The sequence below is a fragment of the Pseudonaja textilis genome, chromosome 3, assembly GCF_049901715.1.
Source record: "Pseudonaja textilis isolate UNSWEBS1 chromosome 3, rPseTex1.2, whole genome shotgun sequence".
NCBI lineage: Eukaryota > Metazoa > Chordata > Lepidosauria > Squamata > Elapidae > Pseudonaja > Pseudonaja textilis.
The window spans coordinates 50,235,027-50,249,953 of NC_141992.1; the positions used below are offsets into that span (position 1 = coordinate 50,235,027).

General features: G+C 42.5%; 2 protein-coding genes across 5 annotated transcripts in view; both read left to right on the top strand.

Annotated features, from left to right (window-relative positions):
* Positions 1-227: 227 nt before the first annotated feature.
* On the top strand, positions 228-12,177 carry CDKN1A (cyclin dependent kinase inhibitor 1A). 4 transcript variants are annotated; one of them, XM_087929640.1, is made up of 3 exons: positions 228-317; positions 8,777-9,184; positions 10,282-12,177. In XM_087929640.1, exons 2-3 carry the CDS (start codon positions 8,785-8,787, stop codon positions 10,329-10,331), a joined length of 450 nt encoding a protein of 149 aa, XP_087785766.1. In that variant the 5' UTR covers positions 228-317; positions 8,777-8,784; the 3' UTR covers positions 10,332-12,177. The 4 variants fall into 4 exon arrangements, with proteins under 4 accessions (XP_087785766.1, XP_026573979.1, XP_087785767.1 ...); XM_026718194.2 differs by having other exon boundaries at positions 231-317; positions 8,780-9,184; XM_087929641.1 differs by lacking the exon at positions 228-317 and adding an exon at positions 2,699-2,837.
* Positions 12,178-14,378: 2,201 nt separating this feature from the next.
* RAB44 (RAB44, member RAS oncogene family) overlaps positions 14,379-14,927 on the top strand; it is a 32,119-nt gene continuing 31,570 nt past the window's right edge. The window contains exon 1 of the mRNA XM_087929642.1: positions 14,379-14,479. The gene's annotated coding sequence lies outside the window, so the exon portion shown is untranslated. The remainder of the gene's footprint in view (positions 14,480-14,927) is intronic.

Below are 14,927 nucleotides of genomic sequence, written 5' to 3' on the forward strand. Positions count from 1 at the left end.
TTTAAAATTAGTCGACGCGGCTGGACTTCTTTTTGAGACTTAAATTAACCCCGGGCGAGTTAATTAAGCTACCTCTCACGTCCCGTGTGGACGAGTCCGATTCCTTCCCAGGGTCAGAGCGCGAGAGCGCGAACGATCCGAAACAAGCTACCTCACCATGACCAAGGCGGATCTTCGGAAATTCCTAGGAGGGAGAAAAGCAGCAAAACCCCGCCTCTTTACGAGGCGGGCTTCGGCAGGCTTTATGTAGTCTTGCAGGAGCGCCAGAGCTCAGAACTGCGGACCAGAGGGCGCTTTTCCTTGAGCGGCGAAGGGAGGTGAGCGTTGCGTCTAACCTACATCCCCCCCCCGTCCTGTTTGCAGGGAAGGTGCTGGGCTATGGCATCAGTGCTGTATGGGCGTGTGGTTCGGATGCGTTTATGAATATAAGGTCCCGTTTTATAGGGATATCAGATATCAGAGTTCTATTTATCTCCCTACCTGGACTGGACTGGGGGCTGTTTAGACAATTCCAGACGCGCGCAGGTACTGTCAGGTTGGGTTTTTTGGAGGGGTGTTTCGGGCTGGGATTATGTTCGTATCTTTTGATATTTGCTATCCCGCCCCCCCTTTTTTGGGGGGGGGGATTAAGAGACTCTCGATGGAGCATCACGGCCTCTTACGATGGGCTAGTTATCCAACCCACCGTATGTAGTCTGTGAGTATGAAATGGAAGGTTGTCTGGCGAGGGAAGGAATCTTCCGATGGACCTGAACCGAGCAGCCGTAGTGATTCTCTGCCTTCCCCGCCCTCTTGATCCCGGTTTTAGCAGATTCTGCATTCCCTTAGAGACGACCTCGTCCTTCCCCTGTTCTTTCCACCTCCTCTCGCTGCTCATTAGGTGGATGATGGGGTTGTTTTTCGCGCTTTTCCTCCTAGCTCCCAGGAGGAGATAATGGCCAAATGAGATTAGACTCGTTTTTGGAAGGGAGAGCGTCGGCCGAACCACTTCTTACCCAAGTGAGTGAACTTTGAATTGTGGTCGATTTGCCCTCCTAATTCCCGAAAGGCGGAGGACAGAAACGGGCTGCGATGTTCTTGCCTTTGAGTACAATTTACTCGCTCGCTCGCTCTCTCTCTTTTTTTTATCACCAAAATTAAACGTCGCAGCAAAAGGAGAAGTAGCAGGTTTGGGCTGATAATCGGAGAGACGTTCTTGCGGGGAAAAAAGAAAAAGAAAACAGGGCAGGAATACTTCTGTCAGCAAGAGTTTTGTTTCCCGGAGGCGAAACTGATTTGTGCGCTCTTCCTAGAACCGGGTGCGTGCGTGTCTAATAGGGTAGTGGTGATGCCCACGGCCAAAGCCGAGTCCTGTATAAGAGGAACTAAAGGAACCTTCTCCCGCCTCACCAAAAGGGGTGCTCTTGGGTCAGCAGCTGCGCTTCAGTTTTGCCTAGGAAAGGAGTCTGTCAGGGCATGCCCTGGCGTGGAGGCGGCGGCGGCGGCGACTGCCGCTTGCGAGAGGGTGGGGAAGTCAGGCGGCGGCCGGGAGTGATTCAGTGACAGTCACTCTCTGGGGCTGATGTAACAGAATAGGCCCGGCCCTGCCAGTTTGGGGACGTTTAGAAACGCCTTCGTTTTGATTAGGGAGACAGGCCACCTTCCTGGCGAAAGCGACGTCTTTCGGGAGTCCTTCCCTAAGGTCTCCTCTGCTCCTGTGAGCAGAAATAGCCCGTGTCACTGGGAGGGGTGGGCCGTTTAGACGCACGAGTTCTTCCGACTCTCCGCCCAGCCCCGCCGATGTTCTTGTCTCAGTTGGGAACTCCTTGTTCCCAAACGGAGTTTTATTTTTGTTCTTGCTCTGTTTAGAGAATCGGCCCGGCTTTTTTTTTTTTAAGAGTCGCGCGCAAACTCGGGCACGCGCTGGAGGCGGCGGCAGGAAAGCGGCTAGACGGAGGCTGGTTTTGTTTACTGGTCCGGATTACGAATTCGTGCCAGCAGCTGTGATATTCTCGTCTTTTCCCCGCCCCCCCTCCCCACTACTAAGGTTGAGGGGGAGAGATAGGGAGTCAGGTAGAGACCATAAAGCTGCTTTAGGAAGAAACGCCTAGACCAGCTTCTTTCTTTCTTTCTTTCTTTCTTTCTTTCTTTCTTTCTTTCTTTGGAGACTGAGCCTAAAATCCCCAAAAATGCCACTCCGCGTTGCGTGGGTTGCGCCTGGCGTTTTCTCGCCCCTTTGCTCCTGTTAACCAAGGCGGTTGGGTAGGGTGAACGCACCTCAAAAGAACTTGCAACCGTAAGCCCCAAAGCGAAGGGGGGGGGGGGCGATATGTGTGGGAAGGAAGGAAAAAAGAGGCGGAGCCGTAGTAAATTCGGCGCACGTTTCCCATTTCCTGGCAGCAAATCCTGTCGGTCTGTGTGGCAAGTGCGATTTCGCAACTTCCAACCCGGCACGTGACGCGGCTGCTGTGGTACCAGATGACGTAATCCCCTCCCACACACACCCACGGGACGAGCTTCGGGAGCGTCTCGCACATCTCCTCGGCTCCTCCCGTGGTTGATAAGGAAGTCCCCCCCGGTTGCTTTCCTCCGGGGTCGAGTGGAAGGGTCTGCTTTTAAGAGAGAGAGAAAAACGTCCGACAAGACGGGAGGTTTCCAGCGTTGAAATAAAGCGGGCAATCGCGCGGCCAAAACTTTTTGTGTTTTTTTTGCAGCTGCGAGACGGGTTGCTGAACTGCTGGAAGGGCGGCGGCGGCGAGGGGGAGGGCGGGCGGGCGGCCGAGAGAAGGAGGATAGCTACTGTTTCAACAATGGTGACCTAAATTTTGATTGGCTGCCTCTGGCCGAGAACGACCACGGTAAATTCAAGTTCGCAGGGTAAACGGAGGCTAAATGTGTGCTGCGATTGAGAGGGCTACGTCTTCTGTTATTTCCTTCCACCAGTAGGCGTTATTATCTACAAAGATCCGTCTCCCCTGATACAGAAGTGGCAAGTGGATAGGTTACAGCAGCCAAAGTTGAGGAGTTGTAGTCCGACATTTCTGGAAAGCCTTGGTGACGAGTCCAGAGCAATCAGTTTCCATAGGTATGGAGCGAAGTTGGACTACTAGCCAAGCGAAACATTAGTTTTGGCAGCTGTGTGACAGGCAGCAAGGCTGGATCCACGCTGTAGGTTGTAATGCGGTTTCCTGCTTTGTGGTTTAGCATGTTATGTGAATTCCACCATTATGGTTTGTAACCAGGGTTAGTGGCTTGAGGTAGGGTGGGAACCAAATCATGGATAGTGGAACCACTGCTGAAAATCCTTAGTGAATGACAACGTGTGAACAAATCCAAAGAACAATGGCATAATATACTTAGTTATTGCTTCCTGAATCAGTAAATAGATGGGTTCAAGGCACACACTACACCAGTGGTTCCAAAGAGGGCGGAACTGCCCCCTGGGGGGCAGTGGATGACTTAGGAGGGTGCTAAGAGGCCAGGGGGGTGGCAGAGGAGTTCTGGAGGTGGGCCCCACGCAGGGCGCAATTCAGGGGTGGGATTCTACCAGTTCGCAAGAACAAGTTGTTACCGTTCCAGGTAGTTCGGAGAACCAGTAAAATGGGCCCCTGGCTGGCCCCACCCCTCTCTGCCCGCTCCTCCATTACGTGCCCAGTCAGTCCTTATTGTGCAACAATTAATGATGGCATTCACCCCTGCCCGCCCCGCCCTTATATAGCGCATGCGCGCTCACTTCCCACATTTCCCGCCCGCCGCCATCACTTCTAGCAGCAGCCAGCCAATCAGCCAGCATCACTGCATGCCTTCCACCATCGGATCTCCCTAGGAGAGTGAGGCTCTGCAAGCCCCGGTCGCCTACATGCTGCTGCTGCTGCCAGCCCCAGTTGAGTCCCGACTCCCGGGCTGGCCGAGGCCGCCACCACCATGCTGCTGCCACCCTCAGCGTTCAAGCTTTCCCCCCACTCCACTTGCCTGGCTTGCTGGTGGCTGAGAGGAAGGGCTGACCCGTTGCCCTTTGAGTCCTGCCTGGGTTCTCCGCAGCTGCTGGGTCTTGCCTGCTAGGGGCAGGGGAAGTGACCAGGGAGCATGATGCTATGCCTCCCGCATCGACCCTTGCCTACTGCCCCTTCCCTCTGCCACCCGCCAGCCTGTGCGCTTTGGCTGAATGCAGGCCACCGTTGTGAGAATGATGTGAGTCAAGCCTCACGAGGGCAGATATTCCACCCATGGAGTTTGCATAGTGGCGGTCTGCACTTGACTAAAATGCTTGGGGGGCAGCTGGCAGAGGGGTGATGCAGGTGGTGTAAGCCTTGTGCTTCCTGGTTGCCTCCCGCATTCCCCCTCAGTAGCTGCGACCCGCAAGCCCCAGCAGCTGATGAGATGCAGGCTGGCGGGAAGCCAAATAGTGATGGGTCTGCCCTGACTGACTCACTTTTTCCTCTGCCACCAGCCACTGAAGTTTGGGCTACCTACAAACTTATCTTCTTCCCACAGCTGATGGCAGAGGGAAAGGTGAGCCAGTCAGGGTGGGCTGGCTCACCTTTCCTGCAACTCACTTCTCCCACAGCTCCTGCTTGCAGTTTCCAGCCCTTTCCCCAAAAGAGGGAGGGGTGGAAGTCCTGCCCGTGGTCTCTTTGTTGGACCTAGAAACCTTGCCTGCTGGCTTTTCCAGGCAACGCGGGACTGGGTGTGAACGGACAATTGTTCTTGGTCCCTGGGACTCACAAGCAATGCTGCCAGGTGACTACCTTGTTGGAAGTGTGTGTGTATGTGTGTGTGTGTGTTTCAGGTGGCTCTCCTAGCTTAGGAGGAGAGCAAAGGAGCAAGGGAAGGGATAGAGAGAGGGAAAGAGAAAGAAAGAGAGAGAAAAAGAGGGAGGGAAGGAGGAAAAAGTGAATGGGATATATGGAGGGGGGGAGAGAGAGAAAGAAAGAGAGGGAAAGAGAGAGAGGAAGAGACAAGAAGGAAAAAAAGAAAAGGGAACAAAAAGAAAAAGGAGAGAGAAAGGAAGAGAAAGGAAGAAAGGGGATAAACAAAGAGGGGATGGAAGGAAGGGACAGAAAAAGAAAGAAAGAAAGAAAGAAAGAAAGAAAGAAAGAGGAAGGAAGGAAGGAAGGAAGGAAGGAAGGAAGGAAGGAAGGAAGGAAGGAAGGAAAGAGAGAGGGAGGGAGGGAGGAGAAAGTGAATAAGATATCTAGTCCAACCACCTGCTCCAGCGGGGTTAGAAGGGAGTGTGTGTGTGTGTGTGTGTGTGTGTGTGTGTGTGTGTGTGTGTGTGTATGGCTGTCAAAACTCCAAAAACAAGTCAAGTAGCTCTGGAGAGTCCAGTCATAAATTAGAACACTTGCTAAGCAACTGGCCATTAAGCAAGGACCACTTGCATTTGGTTTGCCAGTCACCTGGCCATGCCCACCCAATCACATGACTACCAAACCATGCCCAGCCGGTCACGTCACCACCAAGCCACGCCCAGCCAGTCATGTGACCAGCAAGCCACACCCACAAATTAGGCCACGCCCACAGAACCAGTTAAGAAATTTCAATCCCACCCCTGGATGGGAGGCACTGAGGATGAGTTTGTAGCACCAAGGGGGGTGGTGGACTGAAAAAGTTTGGGAACCACTGCACTACATTATAACTAACCCATTGTGGCTTGGGGTATGAAGCCACAAACAAATCTCTCTTCTCCAGTCAGATGCAGTAATGAGGAACCAGCTTACTGAACACATATTAGTATACAAGTGTCCACAATGGAACTCAGTTACTTAGAATTAACCAATACTACTTTTTAAATTAATTTTACAATTTGGGGGATGTGGATGACATAAGAAAATACTTAAAAACCTATTGGTTAAATTCATTGATAACTGAACCAGTATATGTGTGTATTCAACTGCTTTATTAAATTTATTTTGTCATATTCTGTCAAGCTGTAGTCAACAAGAAAGATAAGGAAAAAGTTCTGAATAACACTTAAAACAATGATACATTCTGATAAATGAACACTTAAAGTATATTTCACCAAACTTGGTTTGGAAGCCAGAAATGTGTAGTTTTGAAAATACCTTTGCTGGTAGGGCATCAAAAATGGTCTCTTTTTGACTGAAAGTTCCAGGGATCAGGGGTTTGGGTGGGGCAGGAGAAGCTATCTAAAATCTTGCCTAGAGTTGTTTTGGTCATATATTGAAAGCACACAGTATGGTATATACTATATATTCTAATGATTGCCACCCCACTTCCACCAAACATTGATCTACAAGTATTTGTGATCTGAGATTCATATATGTGCTATGTGGATTGGCCTTAACTCAGTTGAGATGCAGGCACTTTTGTCAGACATATGTTGTTACAATTGTTTGTGCCTTCACTCCTTTTGAAGCATGTCAATAGCCTGCAAGCTTGTTGTCTGTCTGCATGCAAGGCCAATGTTTCTCAATTCGACAATTTTAAAATATGTGGATTTCAACTTATAGAATCCCACAGCCATACATGCCTGCTCTTTCATTGGAAACTGCTTCCCAATGAAAGAATAAGAATAAAGAAACACAATCCAGAGTTAATATTTGTGGGGTAAATAGCTGAGAACTGCAAATATCTGGAAAGCATCCTGTTTTAGTGACTTGGAGTGGTAAGTTAAAAACTCTCATCAAGCTGTGGCCTGTCCTTAGCAGTTACGAACCTGCCTGGACTTGTTCTGATGTGATGTCATCTGGCATAGCTGTGTGTAATGGGTATGAGAAGGCTGCTACTATTTTTAATCTCTTTGCCTCTTCTTTAGCAATATCAGTATGCTGGGCAATGCAGATGTGAAAACTGGGGAAGCACTGACCAAATAAAACAGTGACATGGAATTCAATTGTGTTTTTTGATCCGGAGCTTCTGCATGGAAAGATACATATATATTCAAATAAAGATGGCTTGCCAAAGAGTGAAATAGGTCTTCAGTTTATACGCTAGTCAGAAATCATGTTTGGAGGCTCTCTAGTAGCATGCTCTTCATTAATGGGATTCATAACTGCATTAATGCCATAACATTAGCTACTTGCCTTGTGATGAGCCTTTTGAATAGAGGGGAGATAATGAGCAGACACCAAACTGTAGTTCTTTATTGGTTAAAGATATCAAATACACTGAAGTAGTTAATGCAAACTCCTTTCGAGCCTGGTGGTGCAGTGGTTAGAATGCAATACTGCAGGCTACTTCTGCTGACTGCCAGCTGCAGAGCCGTTCAATCCTGGCTCAAGGTTGACTTGGCCTTTCATTCTTCTGAGGTCATTAAAATGAGGACCCATATTATTGGGGTCAATATGCTAATATTTATAAAGGGCTATAAAACAGTGTGAAGCATTATATATGTCTAAGTGCTATTGCTATTATGGTCGGAAGAATTCTAACATACAGAAATTGGATGATTGGTGCTACGTAACCACATATCTGGACTTTGGCACTGTTAGTGTTAAAAGATATGGATACTATTCTGCTAATAGTGTTATACTCTATTTTTGATTCAGGGTTTTCCTTTACAATTACCTGGTTCTTAAAACAGGAACTTTATTGGGGGTGTATTGAGTTTTATGGTATGATGATGCTATCACAAATATAGAATGGATATGTAAGATTATATCTTTCATGCATCTTTTCTATTTTTTAAATCTGGGGAGTCAGAGTTTATTATACTAGGCTAATTTAATCCAGTTCAAAGAGTAAGGTTAAAAAAAAAAGACAAGATGGCAGACATAGGATTACAATGCAGTCTTTTGTATGCCTGTATTATGACCCTGTTTCTGTTGTCTCACCCTATTTGATTATGCACACGCATGCACGCGCGCACACACACACACATGGTTTGCTGCTGTTCTAATCTCTGTTTTAACAGTACTTCAGAATATAAGTGGGTGAAATATTTAAGTCCTGTATGAAGTACCTTTCAGAGTGAATAAATACAGAAAATCAGAAGAAATTCTGAAACAAAACATTAGGCCTATCTGAATGGTGAGGATGTATAAACAGTAGATATCTGACAATGGAAATTTCCACTTTCATAGGCCATCTTAACATATACAATTTCTGCACAGTGCAATATGCTGTATCTTAAAAGTAGGCTTTCTTTTGCATTGTACCTGCCTTTGTTGGTGCCCAGTAAGAAAAAGATTACGTGAGACAACAAAGTTAACATTTGGGTTGTGCAATTCATTTAGTTCTCCATGGACTAGAAGCATTTAATTACTTATAACTATTGGGCAACTCTTTTCTGTGTTCAAAACTGTTTAAACATTAGGAAGAATAGTTCTGACATGTATAGGGCAAAGAGAAGCTACTTGGAAGCTGGTAAAAGGTATTCCAAAGAAACTTTAATTCTTGAAATATTCCCTCACATGCTTCTTTCTCAGGGTGAACTCTTGGTAAAATATGTCGTGAGGATCTCATTAATACAATTCCATGTGGTTCAGGGTTTTTTTTTTAAGAGATATGGCTTCTATACAGAATATGAAAGGGTCCCACTCATCCAAAGTTGCTTTCCAACTAAGGTTTCTAATAACATTTTTATTTGAGCTCTGTCACACTTAGCTTGTATAATGATGCCTAGATATATTTTCTCTCTCTTTTGAGACATATTGCAGTTTTTTAACTAGATTAAATCATGCTATTTTTGACAAATTCCAGTAATTTGAGTCAGAACCATTAATGTTATCCTGATAGGCTTTTCAAGGAGGTTTAGTTACTCTATTTTTTTAATTGTTACTTGGAGACAAAAAGTAACCTCTCCTTTTTAAAATGTTCCTTATCTTTCTCCCAGTAGGAAACATGCCTCTTTCTGAGAGTAAAATCCTTAAACCTTTCTGCAGCAGGAAACTATGCAGAAATCTTTTTGGACCAGTTGATCATGAACAGCTCCAGAAGGACTTTCAGTCCTTGATGAAGGTCCAGCTGGAAGAAGCCCAGCAAAAGTGGAACTTTGACTTTGAAACAGAAACCCCACTGGAAGGGAATTACAAATGGGAAAAGGTATCTCATTTAAATATGCTGCCATCTCCGGCTCTCTTGGGTCACACAAAGGAGAACAGCTGTACAGGGGAAAAGAGCCTAAGTCCTCCAGCACTCTTCAAGAGGCACACAAAGACAGAGAGACCAGCGCAGGTGGGCCTTGACGCTTGTAAGGCTGATTCCCCCAGATGTTTGAAAATAAAGCAGACAAGTATCAAAGGTAAGAATGGAGCAACTCTAATGGTTCTTTGTGTTAACTTAAACAGGAGTTGTTAATATCCAGAACAGGAACTGAAATGAAGTTTTATAAAACCCAAATCCCATTTTTTTTAAAAAAATCCACAGTTTGAACTTAATAATGTATTTAAAATTGGGCATTTGTGTCTTGACTTAACTTTTAGAAGATACTTAATTGCCACATATGATGTTAAGAACAGTGTGATATGTCAGCTTGTGTTGTTTAATCTTGAACAAACTTAGTGTTCATTCATCATTAGGAACAGTGCAAGTACATTCATTTTAATTTATAGACATAGCAAATATGTGTATAAAGACACCTTGTTGAAACATTTTATGTATTTGGTTTAAAAATATGTAAGATTATAAATGGAGTATTCATTTTACCTAATCACATTTATCAGACTGCATGTCTTCTGTGACAATAGAAAAGGAAACAAAAACTGGCATTTGGTGATAAAATTATTATTTCAAATGTATTTCCTGATTGTATGCCCTAATACACAAGCAAACACTGCAATATTAAGGTCAAATCTATTTATTTATTTATTTGTCAAGCAATTATAAGATAACAGATATAAGTATAAACATAGTTATGAATACATGAAATGGATACATATAAGAAAAATAAAAAGAAACAATAGGAATATTAGATAAATAGATAGATAGATAGATAGATAGATAGATAGATAGATAGATATAGATATAGATACACACACACACACACACACATATACATATACATACGTACATACATACATACATATATATTGCAGTTCTTTAACTAGATTAAATCATGCTATTTTTGACAAATTCCAGTAATTTGACTCAGAACCATTAATGTTATCCTGATAGGCTTTTTAAGGAGATTTAGTTACTCTATTTTTTTAATTGTTACTTGGAGACAAAGTAATATATATATATAAAATTAATATGACAGTTCTGGAGATGCAAGGCCTTGTTGGCTGGTGTTTGTACTCAAATCTGTGTGCAGATATATGGACATGTTTGAATCCCATTGGGCACTTGGTCTGATCCTTTTTGGTAAAATTGTTAATTTGTTTTTCTGCTCTTTTCTAGACTTTTATGGTTCAAAGCGAAGAACTGTCCCATATAAGCCAAAGCCATAATAACAACACTGCAAGCATCCGTGTCTGTTGTCTGAAGATCTTGACCTGCCTTTATTATTAGCTGGAATGACCTACTTGGGTCCCACACCCAGTGAACTCATGCAGGATGGCTATTTTGAAGGACCAGCTATTCAGCATTACAGTTCCTTCTCTGAAGAGCCAGAGATCTCTTATTTTATGTATTTTATGTTATGTTTTAGTGGACTAGTGCAACACTTCAGAAGGATATAATTTTTTTTATCATTGATAGCACTGGAGCCTTATGTGCAATGAAAGATTGTAAAATCTTACCTTAAATATGCTTGTTGCAGCAGGAGAAATCATATCTAAAGGGCCAAGTCTATAGGGGGCCAGTGTTGATGGATACAAGAAAGGGCCAACCTAAGTTCTGCTAGCTGCAGCAGTCTGTTTTATGTGTCATTTACTTGTCACCGTTTATGGGCCTCAGGAAAAGCTTGATATGATGACTCACTATATGCGGGTGCGGGTCTAGGAAACAATAGAATTATAGGATAATATCTTAAACATTGATCTTCCTGCAACTTTTTACTTTATTATGTTTAAACATATTGTGAGGGGGAAAAGAATGGATTGGGGTTTTTTTTCAGGCTGGTCAGGGATTTTTTTTAAAGATGAAGAATCTATGGTTATGGTGGGTACAAGTGTGCATTAAACCGTAGCACTTACTGCTGTGAAGAGGGTAGGGTCAGAAATATTGTAAATATTGTAGCCTTTTATCAGTTATTTTTCTGGGTAATTTATATGTTCTTTTGTTATATAACTGTACAGGAATACATGATACAATTGTCTCCCAAAAATACAAAAGACAGAAGATGCAACACATAATATTTGTGGGAAGGACAAGTATAATCATAAAATCTAGCATGTTTCACTACTGTCTTACGAACTTCTTCTATACAGTATGTTCTTTGCCACCTTAATTAGTATTGAATCTTCTTAAATACAGATCATCCGTTTGCAATTATGTAGCATTATAGTGATTAGTGAGGGAAAATAGTGTGTGCCAGCAAGGGGTGATGCAGTATAATTTTTGACTTTCTGTTGCCTTACTTCACTTGCACAGCAACTTAGTGATAGAAGCTGATATATGGACTTGGCCCAGACTTGCTTTCTCTAATTCCTATAGCTCCCTTTGTTCTCCAAGTGACTTTAAATAAGAAGCATTGCCAAACTGGCAACTGTATCTTAATATGAGATAATCTAATTTACAGATTACTTTTGCTTGGAATTTGGGGCTATTATAAATACTTGCTGTTGCACTTTCCTATCAAATATCCAAACCTTAATCCTGAATACAGTGTGCTATTATAATCAAAAGTTCAGGCCTTCTTGTATTATAATCAAAACTTTGGAACCCATTTTAATGGCAAATTTCCTTGCATTGATGCAATGGCTTTATTGCCATCTTGTTGTAATACGTTAGGGACATGGGTCTCTTGTCAGAATTTTGTTACCATAGTGCAACATGTGTTGTTTTTAGGAAATTCTTTTATCAGATCACCTGCAGCCTGCAAACATTCAGTTCTAACCATGAAAGAGAAGCTTGCTTGCTTGCTTGAGTTTGGAGGTTCATGTTGGTTCATACCATCTGCACAAAGGCCAACCTATGAGAAAAACAGCTTCAGGCACTTTTTATATAATAAATTTCCTTAGGGTCTTCTGAAGATTTTGGTTAGAATTTCTATAGTCACATCTGGCCACTTTGACAGTTGCACTTTTACATTCAGGATAATGCTGGGATTCTTGAGCATTAATCCAGTTGTGAATATAATGCTGCTGAACTGACTTAAGTCTGGGAGTAAAATAAAGCCACTTCATAATGGAACAGCACTTTGTCTGGTGTGAATTTCTTGCATGCTTCATGTAGAATTGAGCATACTAATGCTCTGTCCAGTGATGACATATGATGGGCCCTTAAAAATAAAAGTTTTAGAGGGTAAAGGACTTTACAAAAGATTTTATCATGGTAAAAAAACTCTGGTAAAAAAAACTCTGTAGAATGATCCACTGAATTACAGACTAGCCAATCTCCTTTAAAACTGACATTTCAGTGAGTAAATCTTGATTCAGTTAACCATGGATAAGTGCAGTATGGAAACAGCCTTTCTATCAAGCTTAATTAGTTTGCTTAGTTGTGATTTATTGAATAAGTCACCATTATCTGGGCTTACATAAAGACACCGAACCATTAATTACAGTAGCTGAGATCCATACATTAAGCCAAAACAATCTGTTATAATTAGCACATTGTGTAAACTTAGGAAAAAGTGATATTGGGGAAAGTATAAGAAATTTGAATACAATCAATTGATTTCTATAAACAGTCTTGAAGAGAGAGCTTTGTATGAAATTTCTGTATCTTTCATGGCATAATCTAGAAACACTTAATAAATCCTGCTTGGAAAAAAAGTTAATACACAATGTGTTTTTGATAAGACAATCTAGACTCTAGGGATTACAGAATAAAATAAAAAAGTCCATAGTTACTACTGTGCTCTGCAATATTTGAAGTGCTTTTCTCACATAAACTATGAATTAGGTTAAAAAAATGAACCTGCGTCTGTAATTATATTCATCCTTTAGAATGATCAACTCATAATACTTCTGAATTTTGTAGGATGTTATTAGGGTGCAATTCCATTTTATGACTTCTATCTAACTTTTTGATTGCAACATCTTGTGCCTAAGTCTTAACTTAGCATGAGATAAGCAATGCACACATTGGTACAAAGGCACCATTGCTTGTTAAAATTTCCCTTTTAATAACAGCTAATCAATGTGCATTTAAAATAAACAATATGGCAGAATGGGAAGCAGGTTACTATACAGGTATTGTTAGGAAAAACAGCAATTAACCTGAACGAAGAAAAACATTGGGTGCCATCTCAGCCCAGCTTAGATTCAGACAAACTCTTCTAGCATAGAAATTCATGACTGTACCTTTCCATAAATATGTTATGTTCCATAAAGTATATTTTTCTGTATTGAAATATTGAAATATTTCTACCTCAGTCACAGTTGCATCAACCGTAATTGACATGAATTTGTGATAAGTTGTTGCCATCCTTTACTTCAGGAGTGTCAAACTTGATCTCATTGAGGGCCACGTCAGGGCTGTGTTTGACCTCAGGGGGCGGGGGTGCCTGGCCAGAGTGGGTGTGGCCAGCTTGACGTCATTCATTTGAGGCTCTGTTTTCGGCCTCGACAGCCTCCTGCAGCCCTCTGCCAGCAAAAACGGAGCTTGGGAGGCGATTCATGGCCTCCCGGTCAGGTTTTTCTGGCAGAGGGCTACAAGAGGCTATTGCAGCCAAAAATGGAGCCCAGGCTCCGTTTTTGCTGGGAGAGGCACAGCGGGCCAGTCCTTCACTGTTCTAGGGCGGCCTCTCGAGCCTTGAGTTTGACACTTATTTACTTAGAAATATTGTCCTGTTTAGAGTTGATTTGAAAAAGAATTTCATTTTGAGCTGCTGATTTAACATTTAGCACAACAAACAGTATAACTGTAACAAATTTCTAATTTTGCATTAAATGTGGAAAAGAGCCAAATTCTCCAACAGGTATCTTGAGAAATACCATATATGCCAGTAGTATGAATGGTCCCTGGGAATGCTAAAAGTTATCCAATGCCATATTTAATATAATGTAAGATTTCAAACATACCTAAAATAATGGGAAATAATCCCAATGTTATTTAATCTGAATTAAATGCAAAAGAAACAAAATCAGTTTTAGGTGTTTTCCTGGGTTCATGCTCACTGCTTTGTGAAATGTAGCTTCCAGCATGCCCTTAAAGCAGTGTTTTTCAACATTAACAACTTTAAGACATGTGGACCTCAACTCCCAGAATTCCCCAGCAAGAGAAATGCTGCCTAGAGGCCAAATGGAGCCTAAATCCTTTTTAAAAAAATGGTCAGTCCTTTTTTTAACTAAACCAGAGGTGGGTTGCACAAGAATGAAACTGACAAACTGATGGTTCAGAGCAGCTGGTGAAATAAACCAGTAGATGAAACCTCCCCCTGCTTTGCAATTGCACTAACTTCCTCTTGAAAAAAAATAAGGGAACCATCTCAAAGTGGATGAATCCTGCACTGTAGAACACCCTAAACGCTCTGTCTTTTTATTGACAGGTAAGTTTTATTAAGAGTTCAACCAGGGTTAAATTTCAAGTTAGGCTTCATTTCTGCCTTGGCTGAGAAAGCTTTTTTTTTTTTTTTGAAGTTAAATTTTATTTTAATGGTGGAAATTGGGCCCGAGTTCATACATAACTTTAAGCCATAATGTGTTTTGTCTGGTTTTGGTTTAGCATGTGACATAAAGTAAGTTACAGTAGATTGGAATTCTTGGTTTATGATTGAGTGAATCCAGCTAAATTCTTGACTTATTTTAGAACCTGAAGTTAAACAAGCTATGGCTTAACATCTGTGAATTCAGTCTCTGAAACGGAGTTGCTTCTAAAAACAAGCCAAGTGCAGCATATCAAAAATGTGTTGGCTTTTCCTTATTGTGCCTCTTTCACAAACTGAAATCTCACCAGGCAGTTGTTAAAAGCACACAATGCCTATAAGAGTCAACATA

Bases quoted from the DNA above. Each gene is read 5' to 3' on its own strand.
- CDKN1A (XM_087929640.1), top strand. From the start codon at position 8,785: ATGCCTCTTTCTGAGAGTAAAATCCTTAAACCTTTCTGCAGCAGGAAA. The intron at 9,185-10,281 runs GTAAGAATGGAG...GCTCTTTTCTAG, and splicing joins AAAGCAGACAAGTATCAAAG to ACTTTTATGGTTCAAAGCGA.